Source organism: Callithrix jacchus, chromosome 8 (genome assembly GCF_049354715.1).
Source record: "Callithrix jacchus isolate 240 chromosome 8, calJac240_pri, whole genome shotgun sequence".
NCBI lineage: Eukaryota > Metazoa > Chordata > Mammalia > Primates > Cebidae > Callithrix > Callithrix jacchus.
In genome coordinates this window covers 112554071-112571961 of record NC_133509.1, presented here as the reverse complement: position 1 = coordinate 112571961, position 17891 = coordinate 112554071, and the positions used below count along the sequence as shown (strand labels likewise).

General features: G+C 39.9%; 1 protein-coding gene across 1 annotated transcript in view; it reads left to right on the top strand.

Moving 5' to 3' along the window:
* Positions 1-17891, top strand: part of SPTLC2 (serine palmitoyltransferase long chain base subunit 2) — a 113062-nt gene that overhangs the window by 13027 nt on the left and 82144 nt on the right. Inside the window, exon 2 of the mRNA XM_002754227.7 lies at positions 6533-6727. Coding sequence (XP_002754273.2) covers positions 6533-6727 — 195 coding nt within the window. The remainder of the gene's footprint in view (positions 1-6532; positions 6728-17891) is intronic.

The window sequence follows — 17891 nt, the reverse complement described above, 5'->3', positions numbered from 1 at the left end:
TCTCTTACACCACGATGCTTATCTAGAGATGGAAAAGTGTTACAGCGGAGGCTTGGATGGCCAGTTAGTGTGGTAACTCCCGGGCAGACATCAATGCCCAGTGTGTACAGGATGCCACTGAACTGAAATTGAAATGTACCACTCCTTATATGCTTGAAGATCTCCTTTTGGGAGTTTTCAATAGGAAAATGGTAATGTCGAAATATACATTTGTTTCACAGCTAGTTTTGGAAGCATTTCTCAGTCCATTCCATATGAGATACTTACTGACAAAAATTAAGGAATTTATGCTGATTACAAGAAAAACTGTGGACTTACTACTTTTCAAAATTTCCCTGCTTAAAAAAGGAGACATTTCTGGAACTATACATTCAGAGCATGGTACAGCCTATGTAATTTGTGTAAAGCTCCAAGTGTTCTCTCTAGTATGTGTGGTATGCAGTAGGGAGAAGCCAATACATTTCAGTAAAATTCCAAAAAAGGACAATTTCAGCAGAACTGATTTTAAGGAGCAACAGAAACATAACACTTGAAAATGAATAGGGTTCATTTAATGGACAAAGCATGATAACAGTTCTTTGATTGCTGAAGAATAATGGGTGGTTCATATTAGACATCAAGTTTTTAAAAATAATGTTCCAAACCATTCACCAGCTGAGAAGATTCTGTCATCTTGCTGTAGCATACAGCTGGAATGTGCTTATTTGCTTAAAGAAATAATGCTTATGTGATTCTGTATTCATATCAGAAATGTGTGCTTCTGTTTCCTAATAATTACTTAGCCATTATTGCATAATTACATGGTTACTCCCTGTCCTTTCATGGAATTCTTGAAACCTTTACTCAGGATCATTTCTTCTAAGTCAGTTTACAGTACAGTAAAAACTTTTTTATTTTAATTATTTAAAAAAACTTTACCTGAGACTATAGAGACAGAAGGCAACTCATAATCCAGGGTTTTCTTTTGCTATAGAGGACATCATTAGGATGTTTGGCAAAATCTGAAAAAAGTTGTAGAGTAGGCTGGGCATGGTGGCTTATGCCTATAATCCCAGCACTTTGAGAGACCAAGGCAGGAGGATAGCTTCAGCCCAGGAGTTTGAGTCCAGCCTGGGCAATGTAGTGAAACTCCGTCTCCACAATAAATAAGTAAATAAATAAGCCGGGCATGGTGGCACATGTCCCAATTTCCTGGGAGGCTGAGACCAGAGGATCACTTAAGCCTGAAAGGTAGAGGGTGCAGTGAGCCGTGATCACATCACTGCACTCCATTCTGGATGGCAGAGTGAGATTCTGTCTTAAAACAAAACAAAACACCAAACCTTTTCAAACTCCTTAAAATTCTCTTATGCCCCACAAGAATCTCTTGGACTAAAGCACAGAAAGTCATTACTAATTCTATCTGGATGCCAGAAAATAAGGTGGAGCCAGAAATGACTCCAAACTTGGGAGACTGGGTAGACTAGATGGTGATGCTGTTGACCAAAATAGGTAATACAGGAGGAGTGTCAGGTTTTAACTGAGAGGGAGGGGTTAGGATGGTAAGAAGTTGTTCAGCTTTAGACTTGTTGAGTTTGAGATGTCTGTAAAGTGTCTAAGTGGAGCTACGTAGAAGGCAGGTGGAACTGTGAATGTGGAGTTCTGGAAAGAAATTTGAGACTGCAGTGTAGATTTGAAGTTTACTTGTATCATGTAAGGTCTAGCTGAGACATTCGCTAGAGAGGCTATAGATGGTGAGGTGACTGAGGTTATAATGATAGGGATGTATTGTTTTTATTAACTCTGTTTTAGTCCAAATAGTGAATAAAGTCAGTGACAAAATTTAGTTTAAGCATTAAAGAAATAAAATAGCAGGCCAGGCGCAGTGGCTTACTCCTGTAATCCCAGCACTTTGGGAGGCCGAAGCGGGCTAATCACGAGGTCAAGAGATCGAGACCATCCTGGCCAACATGGTGAAACCCTGTCTCTACTTAAAAAAAAAAAAAAAATACCTGGATGTGGTGGCATGCGCCTGTATTCCCAGCTACTTGAGAGGCTGAGGCAGGAGAATTGCTTGAACCCAGGAGGCGGAGGTTGCAGTGAGCCAAGATTGCGCCACTGCATTCCAGTCTGGCGCCTGGCGACAGAGTAAGACTCTGTCACAAAAAAAGAAAGAAAGAAATGGCAAGTAAAAATTCAGTAATATATACTCATAAAAAAACCAAAAAAAGAAAAATCAAACCAGTTTAGGTTTGATTTTTGACATGCCTTCATCTTCCACCACACTCCTTACCCTAGTTCGTTGTGTCTCCTTGCAGATAATTTTAGTCATATGGAAACATATATTATGCATATGGCTTATTTTTTATTATATGTTCCCAATATTGCTTTGGTTAGAAGTGCCTTTTTAGCTGCTTAATAAACATGGTTGACAGGCGACAGGCATGTGGACAAAATGGCTCATTAATTTCTTTCCTTCTCTTGTTCTGTAATGTGTTTTATAGTGCTGTGTTATAGTCTTGTCTGAAAAACATTTCTTCCTTTGCATTTTTACTTTCTTTTACATTTTCTGAAACAATAATATTACTGTTCAAGTAAACATTTCTTGATATTCCTAACTCTTTCCTTGGTTAATAATGCTAATACAGTGTCACATTCTTGTTTGCTTAACATGAACAGACTGTGAACAGACTGATATGAAATTTTATTAAGTGTTAACTGTTTATTAAGACGTCATAAATACTACCCTGGGTGCTAGATGTGCAATAATGAACAAAACAGACCTGATGTTTTTCCTCATGGATTATTACACATGTATAAGAGAGTAATGCCATTATTGTTTGAATCATGTGAAAGTTAAGATTTCGCATCAGTTCTTAAAGGTGAAGTGATTTTGTTCTGTCAGAGTTTAAAGACTTTTTCACCTGTGAGAGGCTCATCTGTCAGTTGCCCGTCCCCGCCTCATCAGTCTGTTTTGACTGAAGCCGCATTCCAAAGTCAGTTCTTTTTACAGGTTCTGAGGGTGGAAAAATAGAAACCCTAGATACTTCTTAGTTGAACCCTAATTCTTTAAAATACATTTAATTTTGAATAAGGCTTTGGTAAAATCACACAGTTCTTCATAATGGTTTAGCATCCTCCTTCCTAGACAGTCCAGCCTACAGTATGGTCTGACTTGATCCTGTCTCTATGGGTGTGCCTGAAATCAAGGTGGATTTCTTTAAAAGAGACCTACCCACAGCATTCCTGACCTGTAAACTCGATGCACATTTGTTAGAAGCTGGGGGTGGGGGGTCTATAATTTCCAGGCATTTTAATGATATGTACAGTTGAGAGTAAATAGTTTAAATAATTTCATAGTTAAGGAGAGTTCTTAAGGCAAAATATTTTCAGATACAGGTTTTTGTTTTTGTTTTTTGAGATGGAGTTTCGCTCTTGTTACCCAGGCTGGAGTGCAATGGCGCGATCTTGGCTCACTGCAACCTCCGCCTCCTGGGTTCAGGCAATTCTCCTGCCTCAGCCTCCTGAGTAGCTGGGATTACAGGCACGTGCCACCATGCCCAGCTAATTTTTTGTATCTTTAGTAGAGATGGGGTTTCACCATTTCGACCAGGATGGTCTCGATCTCTTGACTTCGTGATCCACCTGTCTCGGCCTCCCAAAGTGCTGGGATTATAGGCGTGAGCCACCGCGCCCGGCCCAGATACAGTTTTTAAAGAAATGATCAGAATATTATTTTTCTTGTTTTTTAAATTGCTTTTTATTTTGCTTTTCCCAGCTTAATAACTTCTTTATATTGTTATGTTGTTAATTTTTAAACAATTTTCTGTCTTCAGATATTGGCTCAATTTTAGTTATTCTGTTCTAAGCACATTACAACCTTAGGCCCGCAAAAAAGTTTAAGTATTAAATATTGACACCAAACAACTGCTCCTATGTGGAAGAAATTGATGAAGACCTAAATGAGTTTGTGAATAGTTTTCAGAAGTTCTTATTTAGATCATCAAGTTGAATCAGTGCCAACAGATTCCATCCATCTGCCATGTCTATCTGAATGCCTGTCCTTTGTCACATACAACTGTGTCTTTTCAAACTGTTCTAATTTGTAACACTAAAGCAGCTTTCCAAAACTAAGGTTACCAGGATAGGATATTCTAAAATATCTTTACCCCTTGGAGATATATAACAATTTATTGTATAATTATGTAAATTTTATTAATTTGTTTTTGTTTGTTTATATCATATCTCGGATCAGATCACCTGAGAGGGCAAGAAAGGATCTTTTCATAATGCTTAAGTGAGGAAATCCTCCTGGTAAACTTTGATTAATCATCCTCACTGCAGTTGTTGGGGAGTTAAGATTAAAGTTAACACACAAACTTGTCTAGCAGATTTCTTCTGTAAAGCAAGATTTCCATTAAAATTAACCAAGAAACATAAAGTTTTCTTCTATGAGATCAAAAGTAAAGTAGCTTGGTTTTTGTATATTAAAATCCAAGTATCCCAAGTATATGATAGAATGTTTATTAGGAAGAAAAAAAAAAAGAAGAGAAAAAAAAATCCAGGTATCCCAAAGGTTAAAACAAGGAATAATCTTACAGTGTTTGGGAATGAATACTTAAGATGAAGGGGGACAGAAGGATTCATGACAGTTACTAACGATTTTTCTCCTTGTTTTGGGTTTCACTTTCTTTTTACTTTTAGACAATGCTAGACCACACTTTTTTTTTTTTTTTTTTGAGCTAGGGCCTCATTTTGTCCCCCAGGCTGTAGTGCAGTGGCATGATCATGGCTCACTGCCGCCTCGACCTTCTGAGCTCAGGTGATCCTCCTAGTTCAGTCTCCTGAGTAGCTGGGACTACAGGTATGTGCCACCATGTTAGCTAGTTTTGTTTTGTTGAAGAGACAGGATTTTGCCATGTGTTCAGGCTGGTCTCAAACTCCTAAACTCAAGTGATCTGCCCATCTTGGCCTCCCAAAGTACTAGGATTGCAGGCATGTGCCACTTTGTCTAGCCCAGACAACACTTACATAAACATCTTAGTTTTTTGCCTGATTTACTTGTGTTATCACTACCAGCAAAGGTTAATAAGAACTACGTGTTTGGAATACTATGGCTGGGTGGCTTTAAGAATGTGTGGTAGTAAAACATTTACAAATATTTCACATTCTAAAGCTGAATTTAATTTTGAACTTTTGATCTCTTCATCTGTAAGCTAATATAATACTTTTTGGGGATAGGCTTTCTTTCTTTTGGGAGGCCGAGGCGGGTGGATCACTTGAGGTCAAGAATTCAAGACCAGCCTGGCCAAAAAAAAAAAAGTGTGGTCCAGCATTGTCTAAAAGTAAAAAGAAAGTAAAACCCAAAACTGGGGAAAAATCGTTAGTAACTATCATGAATTCTTCTGTCCCCCTTCATCTTAAGTATTCATTCCCAAACACTGTAAGATTATTCCTTGTTGATTTATGTTTCCTACTTTTTTTAGTAGAACAAAAGAAATTATGCTAGCATTTTAGGATCTGTTCGAGAAAATCAAGCTGGGCACGGTGGCTCACGCCTGTAATCCTAGCACTTTGGGAGGCCGAGGTGGGTGGATCACCTGAGGTCAGGGGTTCAAGACCAGCCTGGCCATCATGGTGAAACCCCATCTTTAAAAAAAATAAAAAATTAAAAAAAAATCAAATAATGACAAAAATCAATGTTAGGCAGTCCTTCTTGTTCCCCTTCTTTTACTGTTCATCTGAAGTGCATATAATTTATAAATTATTTTTATTGAAATCAAGTATGCCCTGCTTACCTCTTAGTGTTTCATTTATTTATTTATTTATTTATTTATTTTGTGATGGAGTCTTGCTTTGTTGTCCAGGCTGGAGTGCAGTGGTGTGATCTTGGTTCACTGCAACCTCCACCTCCAGAGTTCAAGTGATTCTCCTGTCTTCGCCTCCCAAGTACCTGGAATTACGAACACACACCACCATGCCCAGCTTTCTTTTCTATTTTTAATAAGGATGGGCTTTCACCATGTTGGCCAGGTTAGTCTCGTACTCCTGACCTCAGGTGAGCCACCGTGCCTGGTCACCTCTTAGTGTTTTATTTGACTATCGCTTACAAAATTCTTTTTTTTTCTTGTTTCCAGTGAGGTTGGAACTTAGAAAATGCTTTTTTTTTTTGACATGGAGTCTTGCTGTGTCACCCAGGTGGGAGTGCAGTGGTGTGATCTCAGCTTACTGCACACTCTGCCTCCCAGGTTCAAGCAGTTCTCCTGCCTCAGCTGGAATTATAGGTACCTTCCACCATGCCTGGCTAATTTTTGTAGTTTTAGTAGAGACAGGGTTTCACCATGTTGGCCAGGCTGGTCTTGAATTCCTGACCTCAAGTGATCTACCTGCCTCGGCCTCCCAAAGTGCTGGGATTACAGGTGTGAGCAACTGCGCCTGGCAGAATTTATAGAATTCTTAAGGTATAATTCAGCAAATCTCTGAGGACCTAGATTTTAGGTAGGAATGTTTTTCTTACCATGATTAAAATAAACATTTTTAACCTCTCTTTTAGATCCATCATGTTACACAAAATGGAGGACTGTATAAAAGACCATTTAATGAAGCTTTTGAAGAAACACCAATGCTGGTTGCTGTGCTCACATATGTGGGGTATGGCGTACTCACCCTCTTTGGATATCTTCGAGATTTCTTGAGGCATTGGAGAATTGAAAAGTGTCACCATGCAACAGAAAGAGAAGAACAAAAGGTAATTGTTAGGGAGGCTTTGGTTTTGTAAATAGAAGCCTTTTATAGAAATCTTTGTATTTTTGCACAAAAGTTTTTTCTTAGAAATTTGGATGTACCTTAAAATTAAAATATTCCAGATGCAGTTACATGAAAACATTCTACAAAGAAAGCTAAAAACAAGGCTAAAGATATCAAAACATTCAACATGTGTTTAATTTAATCAAGAAGAACTTAAGGAGGTAGGCAACACTATCCCCGTTTTATGGATTAGAAGTCAAAAAGTTGGCTGGGCGTGGTGGCTCACGCCTGTAATCCAAGCACTTTGGAGGCCAAGGCGGGTGGATCACCTGAGGTCAGGAGTTCAAGACCAGCCGGACCAACATGGTGAAACCCCGTCTTTTTTATTTAAAAAAAAAAAAAAAAGAAATCAAAAAGTCGGCCAGGCATGGTGGCTCACGCCTGTAATCCCACCACTTTGGGAGGCTGAGGCAGGTGGATCACAAGGTCAGGAGTTTGAGACCACCAGCCTGACCAACGTGGTGAAACCCTGTCTCTACTAAAGATACAAAGAATTAGCTGAGCATGGTGGCGTGCACCTGTAATCCCAGCTACTCAGGAGACTGAGGCAGGAGAATCATTTGAACCCAGAAGGCAGAAGTTGTAGTGAGCTGAGACCACTGCACTCCAGCCTGGGCAACAGAGCAAGACTATCTGAAAGAAAAAAGAAATTGAAAAGTCACAAGTTAAATAACATTTCCTAAGATGCCTGGTGTCAGAGCTATTGCAAAAAGCCATGTTCTTTCTCTTCATACCACCATGCTGAATCCCAAGTTGTGTTTATAATTTTCTGAAAAGGTTGTACTCTTTGGAATTAATAATGTGTTTTCTCATAGATACATTATACATAGTTGTGTGATTCACATATCAGCTCCTCTCCCCGACAAACAAGCCGTAATACAGAATGTAGCCAAGTGATTCTGTTTACAGTAGAAAACACTCCTATTTTAGGCATGGTTAATAGATGAGAATGATTCTCTCTCAGGAAGAGGGTTCCGTTCACTTCACTTTTCTCTGCATGTTTCTTTGTACTTCTGAAGGGTTTTTGTTTTTTTTAACTTGTTACTGACTTGAAGCTCACTTCTGGAGTTTTATGCAATACATGTGTTACCTAGTCTCAATAAATAAATCAAATGAGGGTTAAAGATGCCTGATTTTACTAAAAACAAAACCTATGTGTTCTTAGCATGTCCAACATGGCAAGAGGTTGTCTTCCAGCCCAGGGAATGTACCAGATTAAAGAAAGACTTAAGACATTCACATTTTCTTGGGGTCCCTCATATTCACTTTTGTGGTACGTCTGAGGAAAGAGGCATGTGTGGGGTCAGCAGAGTCACTGCTGAGATGAGCCAGTGAACACTGATTGTAGAAGAAACAATTTCTCAGGTAATGGAAAGTGTCATGTGGAACTGGGAAGAGTGCATCATGAAAACATTGTCAGTTGCTAGGAAGACAAAACCAGTCAGGATGAAACGTGGATTCTGAAGTGGCTCCTGGGAGATCTCAAGATTAGACATCCTTTTCTCTCATCTCAACCATCTTGCACTCCATCCGAGCCCTACCACAAGTTGGCCATCCTGCTCATTGCCTTGCAAGTTAATTTCACAAAGATGGTAAATAAATTTTTTGAATGCCTAATACAGGCAAAGCCCTGTATTCAGAAGTTGGTCCAATAGGCCTCACTAATTTTTATCTTTTTTTTGAGACGGAGTCTTGCTTTGTCGCCAGGCTGGAGTGCAATGGCGCAATCTCGATTCACTGCAACCTCCACCTCCTGGGTTCAAGTGATTCTTCCGCCTCAGCCTCCCGAGTAGCTGGGACCACAGGTGTCTCCCATGCCCGGCTAATTTTTTTGTATTTTTAGTAGAGATGGGGTTTTACTGTGTTGGCCAGGATGGTCTCGATCTCTTGACCTTGTGATCCGCCCGCCTCCCCCTCTTTTTTTTTTTTTTTTTTTTAAGACAACAGTCTCACTCTGTTGTCCAGGCTGGAGTACACTGTCATGATCTCGGCTTACTGCAACCTCTGCCTCCCACGTCCAAGCAATTCTCAAGCCTCAGCCTTCTAAGTAGCAGGGATTACAGGTATGTGCCACCATGCCCCAGATACTTTTTGTATTTTTAGTAGAAACAGGGTTTCATCATATTGACCAGGCTGGTCTCGAACTCCTGACCTCAAATGATTAATCCACCTCAGCCTCCTAAAGTGCTGGTATTACAGATGTGAGCCACTGCGCCCGGCCCACATTTTTAGCATTTTTTGATCCTCCTCCTACCCTGAGCATGTCCACCCAGAATGCATCTACAATACATTAATTTTGTATAGCCCTCAGTGACAGCTTACCATACTCTTCTTAGGTTGTACGGTAGTGCAGTTACTTGTTCATGGGCCCATATCCTCCTACTAGACTGAGTTGATGGTAGTTACCACTGATTGTAGCTGAAGTTTTATTTATATATTCAAACTAAAAACTATCTGCAAGGACCTCTCCTAGTGTAGACACATAGTTGAAACTTAATAATTGACATGTATAGCTGGTTGTGAGGGAAGTGCTGATTGCGGTGTAGACCGCACATTCCTGGATGAAGGGCTAGTATGGGCAAAGGCATGAAGAATGTTTGGGAAAATCTGGAATGTGTATAGAAAAGGAATTGTGTTTTGAAAGTCAGAGAAAGAAGTTTGGTAGGCAATGAGGAGTAGGTTTTTTATTTTTTGTTTTTAAATAGCGACAGCATCTCGCTGTGTTGCCCAGGCTGGTCTCAAACTCCTGTGCTCAAGCAATCCTCCTGCCTTAGCTTCCCAAAATGTTGGGATTACAGGACTGAGGCACCATGCCCCTAGGGGCAGTTTTCATCAGGGGATTGTCCATAGAGAGCTTGCACAGCTGATACTCAAAGTGTGAGGAATGAATGAAACCAAAAAGATACATCTGAATTACTTTGTTAGTGAGTACATTATCTTTGGAACTTGTTTCATGTTACAGAAAGTAAATTGGTGGTTTAAGTGTTGAGAGTTGCCTGTGTATACTTCCTGTGAAAGAATTAGAACACACATTTTATTCTTAAGTAGTTCCTCATTTTGTTGAGGAAACATAAACATTTGAAAGTTATGGGCCTTGCAAAGCCATTATACATGTAAATAACATTTAAATTATATGAAGATGTAGAATTTAAAAAACTATCTGAGTAGCATAGGGTTAATCAGGAAACAATTCTTGGAAGAAGTAATACAAGGAAATGTGGGGGACTGAGGAAAGCTTTTGCCTCTGCAGTTTGTGGAGAAGATTGTATTAAATTATTCAAATTCATTTCAATGGAGTATTCCTAGTAGATAACATTAGTAAAACAGCCAAATTCTGTCATTTTCTTATAAAAATTCAGCTTTTATGGGGAAAGGAAAAGTCACTCAATCTTATGATAGATCATGTTTGTTTTCTATTGCTGGATCAGATATGTGAAAGAGGGAGGCACACTGTTAAACCAGAAGGAGGAGGGAAAGTGCTTGCTTGGGATCATAAAATGCAAATAAAATGTTGTTACTTCCTCATTTCACTGAGAGAGTGATATCCATAACCACATCCTGGTTTTCTTCCTCATTTTATTATAAAAGAGAGCCCAGTTTTAACTATGTTAATTATTTGTTATAGGGAAATACCGGACGTTGCTTCGAATAGAACTAAGTCACATGGTTATACTAATAAAGATGAGTTACTATGAGTTTATTCTATTTTATATAAATTGCATAAAATTCTTGGAATTCTTTACCCCCCCCAATCCTCTGCTATTAGTGGTGTTTTGGATGAGAATGTTGTTTTTCCCAGTCTGTGGTTTATTTCTTCCTGATGGGAGGTGAAGCTAGTAGTCCAGAAACATGTACGTGACAGATATAGCAAAAGCTTGAATTAATAAAAACGTTCTAGGCTGAGGCAGGAAAATCACTCAAGGCCAGGAATTTGAGGCCAGCTGACACAACATAATGAAACTTCGTCTCTACAAAGTGAAAAATTTTAAGAAAAAAATGTTCTAATGTTTATATAGGTAATAGCTAGGAACGTAAAGAGTAAATTATATGGTAGGTAGTTCCACACACTCACTAAATTTTAAACTAACATTTTGCCTCCACAGCTCATTCATGATCAGATATTTTCAAATGGGAGGACCAAATACCACATGTTCTCCCTTATTTTATTTATTTTTTTGAGACAGAGTCTCACTCTGTTGCCCAGGCTTCTGGGTCTGGCTCCTTTCACTCGGTGTAATGTCTTTGAAGTTCACCCATGTTATAGCATGTATCGGTACTTCATTGCTTCTTATTGCTGAATAATATTTCATCATATGGTGTAGTCATCTCTGTTTACTCTAGGGATTTCTCACTGGTAAGAAATTATACTCAGACCTTTCAAAGAAGTTTTGTAGTAGGTTTACCACTGTGTCCGTTTGGACTAGTGCCATATTAGGTTTGCAAGAGTTTCCCTGTTACCTGTTTTCCTTGTTTTTCATGCCAGGAAAGCTTTTCCTTCAGATAGTCCCATGGCTAGTACCTTCACTTCCATTTTGTCCTCTTTTCTACTCAGGGCACACCAGCTGATTTGCAGCATGACTCCCCCTTTCCTGCTTGCTTTCATTTCCATTAGTATTTGTCACTGTCTGACATACTTTGTTTGCTTTTATTTTTATTTTCTTGAGGCAGAGTCTTGCTCTGTTGCCCAGGCTGGGGTGCAGTGGTGCAATCTTGGCTTACTGCAACTCTGTCTCCCAGGTTCAAGCGATTCTCCTACCTCAGCCTCCAGAAGAGCTGGGACTAAGGACATGCGCAGCCACACCTAATTTTTTTTTAAATGTTTTTAGTAGAGATATGGTTTTGCCATGTTGGCCAGGCTGGTCTTGAATCCTGGGCTCATGTGATCTGCCTACCTCAGCCTTGCAAAGTGCTGGGATTACAAGTGTGATCCACTGAGCCCAGTCTAGCAGACTTTGTATTTTATATGTTTATCTCTTCCACCAGGACACAGATTCCAAGAGGGCTTTTTGTTTACTACTCTGTACTACAGAGCGCTTGGCACATATTAGGTGCAGGCCAAGATCAAGACCAGCCTGACCAACATGGTGAAACTCCGTCTCTACTAAAAATACAAAAATTAGGCCAGGTGTGGTGGCTCATGCCTATAATCCCAGCATTGTGGGAGGCTGAGGTAGGTGGATCATGAGGTCCGGAGATTGAGACCATCCTGGACAACATGGTGAAAGCCTGTCTCTACTAAAATACAGCCTGGCTCACTGCAACCTCTGCCTCCCGGGTTCAAGTGATTCTTATGCCTCAGTATCCCAAGTAGCTGGGACTATAGGCGTGCACCACTATACCCAGCTAATTTTTGTATTTTTAGTAGAGACGGGGTTTCACCATGTTGCCTAGGCTGGTCTTGAACTCCTAAACTCAGGTGATCCGCCCACGGGCTTGCAAAGTGCTGGGATTACTGGCCTGAGCCACAGTGCCCGGCCATTGTCTCTTAAAAAAAAAAAGTGTTTAAGATATGAATGGTATTGTGAGTGGTGGTACCAGTAACAATGTAAAGTATTTTTAAGTATTCCTGGTCGGGGGTGGGTGTGTACATACAAACATGCAAATGACTGTTTTGGATGTAAGAAAAAATCAGTGTTTATCTTGAAATCTCATTCTACACTCTAATGGACAGCATAGAAAGAGCAAGGAAGTGGCTTCCTGTTTTTTAACACTAAAAACAGGAAAGGACAGACAGTGGTATGACCCATATGAACAGTAAGGAAAGCCGTTAATTAACTGTGGTTCAAAGGTTTAAAAGTTGCAGTCTAAAAACCTTTCATTGAGTATTTCACCTACTTTTTTTCATTAAGTAGAGGTAAAAACGTAATTTTCACTTATAAAATAAATACTTTTAGAATTTATAATGCTTTCTCTTTTCTTTTTTTTATTTTTTTGAGTCAGGGTCTTACTCCGTCACCCAGGCTGGAGTGCAGTGGCACAATCTTAGCTCACTGCAGCCTCCACCTCCCTGGGCTCCGGTGATCCTCCCACCTCAGCCTCCAGAGTTGCTGGAACCACAGGCACATACCACCATGCCCTGCTAATGTTTGTATTTCTTGTAGAGACTGGGTTTTGCCATGTTGCCCAGGCTGATCTTGAACTCCTGGACTTAAGTGATCCTCCTGCCTCATCCTCCCAAAGTACTGGGATTACAGGCGTGAGCCATCTTGCCTGGGCCATTTTTTTTTTCTTTTCTGTGACGGTGTCTTGCTCTGTTGCCCAGTCTGTGCAGTGGCACAATCTCAGTTCACTGCAGCCTTTGCCTCCTGCACTCCAGTGGTTCTCCTACCTCAGCCTCCTGAGCAGCTGGAACTAGAGACACATGCCATCGCAACTGGCTAATTTTTGTCTTTTTTTTGTAGAGATAGGGTTTCACCTTGTTGCCCAGGTTGGTCTTGAATTCCTGAGCTCAAGTGATCCACCTGCCTTGGCCTCCCAAAATCCTGGGATTATAGGCATGAGCCACTGCGCCTGGCTATTATGCATTTTAACTGTATGATAACCATTTTCAACACTTCCTCAGGTGGGAATTATTTGGGATTTTAAAATTCTTAGTTTAAGTTTTGTCATGTTTCAGTTATTCTAAATCTATCGCATGATGCTGTTTCCTTTTTCAGTAGAGAAGACATTAATTAAAATTTAAAAATTAGCCAAGCGTGGTGGTGTGCACCTGTATGGAGTCCTGGCTGTATAAAGGCTGAGGCAGGGAAACAGCTTGAGTCCAAGAATTGGAGGCTACAGTGAGCTATGATCATGCCACTTTTCTTCAGCCTGGGTGACAGAGTGGGGTACTGTTTCTAATAACAACAGCAACAAAAGTGGTGCCCAAATAAAAATTCAAAATGTTACGGATTTTTTTACTATCTTGTCTTTGGTATGCAAGATTATGTTTATAATGGAATGTCTTGAAATCTTTCGGCAGTATTATAGTACCAGCAAACAGCATTAGTTATGCTTTTAAAGATTTTCTGATGTGTAGCCTTTAATCTCAGTGACTGCAAGTTATGAAGCACCTTAATCTTTTCCAGATCATAAGGGTCTTAGCACCATCAGAAAGTAGATTTTTCTTGTGATCATCTATCAGGCTAAGTAAATTTGGATACATATTTTTTCAGGAATCAGGCAGCCCAACAAACCCAGTCACATAAAACTTTCCGAATAAACCACATGACATGGAAAATTGTTTTTTTTTTTTTTCTATATAGTTTGGTTTTCTTTTAAAGTGAAACACACTCTTTTTTTTTTTTTTTTTTATTACCCCTGCCCCCCCCACCTTTTTTTTGAGATGGAGTTTCCCTCTTATTACTGGAGTACAGTGGTGCAATCTCAGTTCACTGCAAACTCTGCCTTCTGGGTTCAAGCGATTCTCCTGCCTCAGCCTCCTGAGTAGCTGGGATTACAGGCATGCACCACTATGCCTGGCTAATTTTGTATTTTTTAAATAGAGATGGGGTTTCTCCATGTTGGTAAGGCTACTCTGGAGCTCCCCCAGCCTCAGGTGATCCTCCCACCTCGGCCTCCCAAAGTGCTGGGATTACAGGCATGGGCCACCGAGCCTGGCTCTTTCCATTATTTTTTAACCTTTTCATTGGTTATGTATAACCAATATATACATACATGGAGTACACCTCTATACATTAATTAGTTAAAAGAATGAAAAGTAAATATGGCATTGCTGGGTGCAGTGGCTCATGCCTGTAATCCCAGCACTTTAGGAGGCTGAGGCAGGTGGGTCACTTGAGGTCAGGAATTCAAGACTAGCCTGGCCAACATGGTGAAACCCCATCTCTACTAAAAATACAAAAATTAGGCTGGGCACGGTGGCTCACATCTGTAATCCCAGCACTTTAGGAAGCCAAGGTGGGTGGATCATGAGGTCAGGGGATCGAGACCATCCTGGAAAACATGGTGGAACCCCGTCTCTACTAAAATACAAAAAATTAGCCAGGTGTGGTGATATGCACCTGTAGTCCCCAGCTACTCTGGAGGCTGAGGCAGGGGAATTGCTTGAAACCGGGAGGCAGAGATTGCCGTAAGCCAAGATTTTGCCACTGTACTTAAAAAAAAAAAAAAACCCACAAAAATTAGCCAGACATCATGGTGTATGCCTGTAATCCCAGTTACTCAGGAGGCTGAGGCATGACAATTGCTTGAACCTGAGAGGTGGAGGTTGCAGTGAGCTAAGATCATACACTATACTCCAGACTGGGCAACAAAGCGAGACTCTGTCTCAAAAAAAAAAAAAAAAAAACGAAGAACTAAATGTGGTATATAATGAATGCTTATATAATAAATAGGCAGCTAAGAAACCTCACCTGATGAGTAGCATGCTACCATCACTGCAGAAACCACTCCCTCTGTGTGCCCCTCAAGCTTCTGAGATAACCATTCTCTTGACTTTTCCTTATGGTTTTATCACTTGTGTATGCATCTATAAACAGTAAGTGTTAGTTAAGCCTGCTTTTGAACTTTACATAAATGCATTTGTGTTGTATATGTGTTTTTGTGCCTTAATTTGTTTACTCTGTAACAGAGGCTCCAGCCGTTTGTTAAGGATTCCCACTTCATTTGTTTACATTGCTGTTTAGTATTTCATTGTAAATGAGTATGCCACACTTCATTAATTTCTTTTTTTTATTATTCATTTTTTGAGACAGAGTCTTGCTCTGGAGTGCAATGGTGTGATTTTGGCTCATTGCAACCTCTGCCTCCCGGGTTCAAGTGATTCTCCTGCCTTTTCAGTAGCTGGAATTACAGGCATGCACCATCATGCCCAGCTGATTTTCATATTTTTAGTAGAAATGGGGTTTTGCCATGTTGGCCAGGCTGGTCTTGAACTCCTGTCTTCAGGTGATCCACCCGCCTTGGCCTCCCAAACTGCTGAGATTACAGGTGTGAGCCACCACCTGGGCTTCCTTCATGTTAATAATAATGGACATTGAGGCTTTTTTCATTTTTTGTCAGTGACTAATAAACCTACTATAAATGTTCTGATACATGTGTTTCCTGCATGTAAATATGAGTTATTCCAGGGTTGGAATTACTGGGTTGTAAAGTTTTGGAGTATGCATGTCTTCAGTTTCACTAGATAGTGCCAAATTATTTTCCAAAGTGATTGTACTGGTTTAGCTATCTGCTGTGTTTGAGAATTCTTGTTGTTCCACATCTCTTTACCCATGCTCAGTATTGCCAGAATTTAAAATTTTTGCCAATTCAATTGGTATATGTGTACTAGTATCTCATTGTGGTTTTAATTTGTAATTTTTTGTTGCCCAGTGAAGCTGAACAGCTTTTTATATGTTTAATGACCATTGGAAGTTCTTATTTCATGAAGTGCCTGTTCAAATCTTTTGTCTGTCTTTCTACTGGGTTTGTGTATTTTTCTAAGTTGTTTATAGGAAATGTTTATGTATCCTAGAAGATTTTGCAACTGTTGTCCCTCTTTTGTGGCTTTCCTTCACTTAGCATAATGAGTTCAAGGTTCATGTACCATTGTAGCAAGTAACAGTACTTCATTCCTGTATCACTGCATACTACTCCATTGTATGGATATACCACATTTTGTTACTGTCTTTTGGCTGTTGTGAATAGTGTCATGAACATTCATATACAAGTACTTGTTTGACTCTATGTTTCCAGTTGATATATATCTAAGACTGGAATTGCTAGGTCATATGAGAAGTCTATATTTACCTTTTAAAAAAATATTTTTGGCTGGGCACGGTGGCTCATGCCTGTAATCCCAACACTTTAGGCCAAGGTTGGGGGGATCACTTCAGGTCAGGAGTTTGAGACCAGCCTGGCCAACATGGTGAAACCCCATGTCTATTAAAAATACAAAAATTTTTTAGTTGGACATGGTTGTGCATAGGCACAAGAATCACTTGAACCCTGGAGATGGATGTTGCAGTGAGTCTAAATTGGACCACTGCACTCCAGCCCGGGTGACAAAGCAAGACTCTATCTCAAAAAAATAAAAATAAAAGTAAAAAGCCACAACTTTTTTTTTTTTAATCAGGTTTGTCATAGTCAAAGTCTACGTGTACCTTTGAGAAACCAACACTTTTCTACCTTGGCTGTGCCATTTTACATTTCCACCAGCAAATGTATTAAAGATTTTTCTAAGAGTCATATAGTTTTATATTTAGGTCTATGCTCTTTTTGAGTTAACTGTATAGTGTGAGATTTTGAGCAAGGGTCATTTTTTTGGCCAGTGGATGTTTGGCCACCTTAGTGAGAAAGTTTTTAAAATCAGTATGACATTTAAAAGTAATCTGTGAGCCGGGCGCAGGGGCTCAAGCCTGTAATCCCAGCACTTTGGGAGGCCGAGGGGGGCGGATCACCAAGTCAAGAGATCGAGACCATCCTGGCCAACATGGTGAAACCCCGTCTCGACTAAAAATACAAAAACTAGCTGGGTGTGGTGGCGTGCACCTGTAGTCCCAGCTACTCGGGAGGCTGAGGCAGGAGAATTGATTGAACCTGGGAGGTGGAGGTTGCAGTGAGCCGAGATTGTGCCACTGCACTCCAGCCTGGCACCTGGCAACAGAGCGAGACTCTGTCTCAATAAAAAAAAAGTAATCTGTGAAGGTCTAAATACTTTATAATTTTGTAGATTTTAATCTTTCTCCCACCTTTTCCTTTACTTAGCAAGTTTTGAATAGAAGTAAAGCTGTTTCATGATTCTGATATAAATTTGTTCCTTAAAGACTGCTAGAGTTGGTTTACTTGTCCCAGTTTATTTTCCATGCCCTGGGTGCATAGGTCAAGGGTGGAACTTTAAATCATCCTGACCTTGAGAAGATGCTGAGACAGTTCTAAGCACATTTGCCAAGCTTTTTATCCTAACATCAAATCAGTGAGTTTTTGCCTCAAATGCTCATGTTTGAGAGAAATTTTGTCTTTTGATATATTGAGATTTGAGGCCTAGACTCTAAAATAAATAAAAAGTATTAAATTAGAACTGACATTGAGAATTCTTAATGGAATTAGTAGTAACACTACCACTAATAGTATTAATTTGGAATAATACTAGAGTCTCAGTTTTGGCTTTGTCACAGCATTGT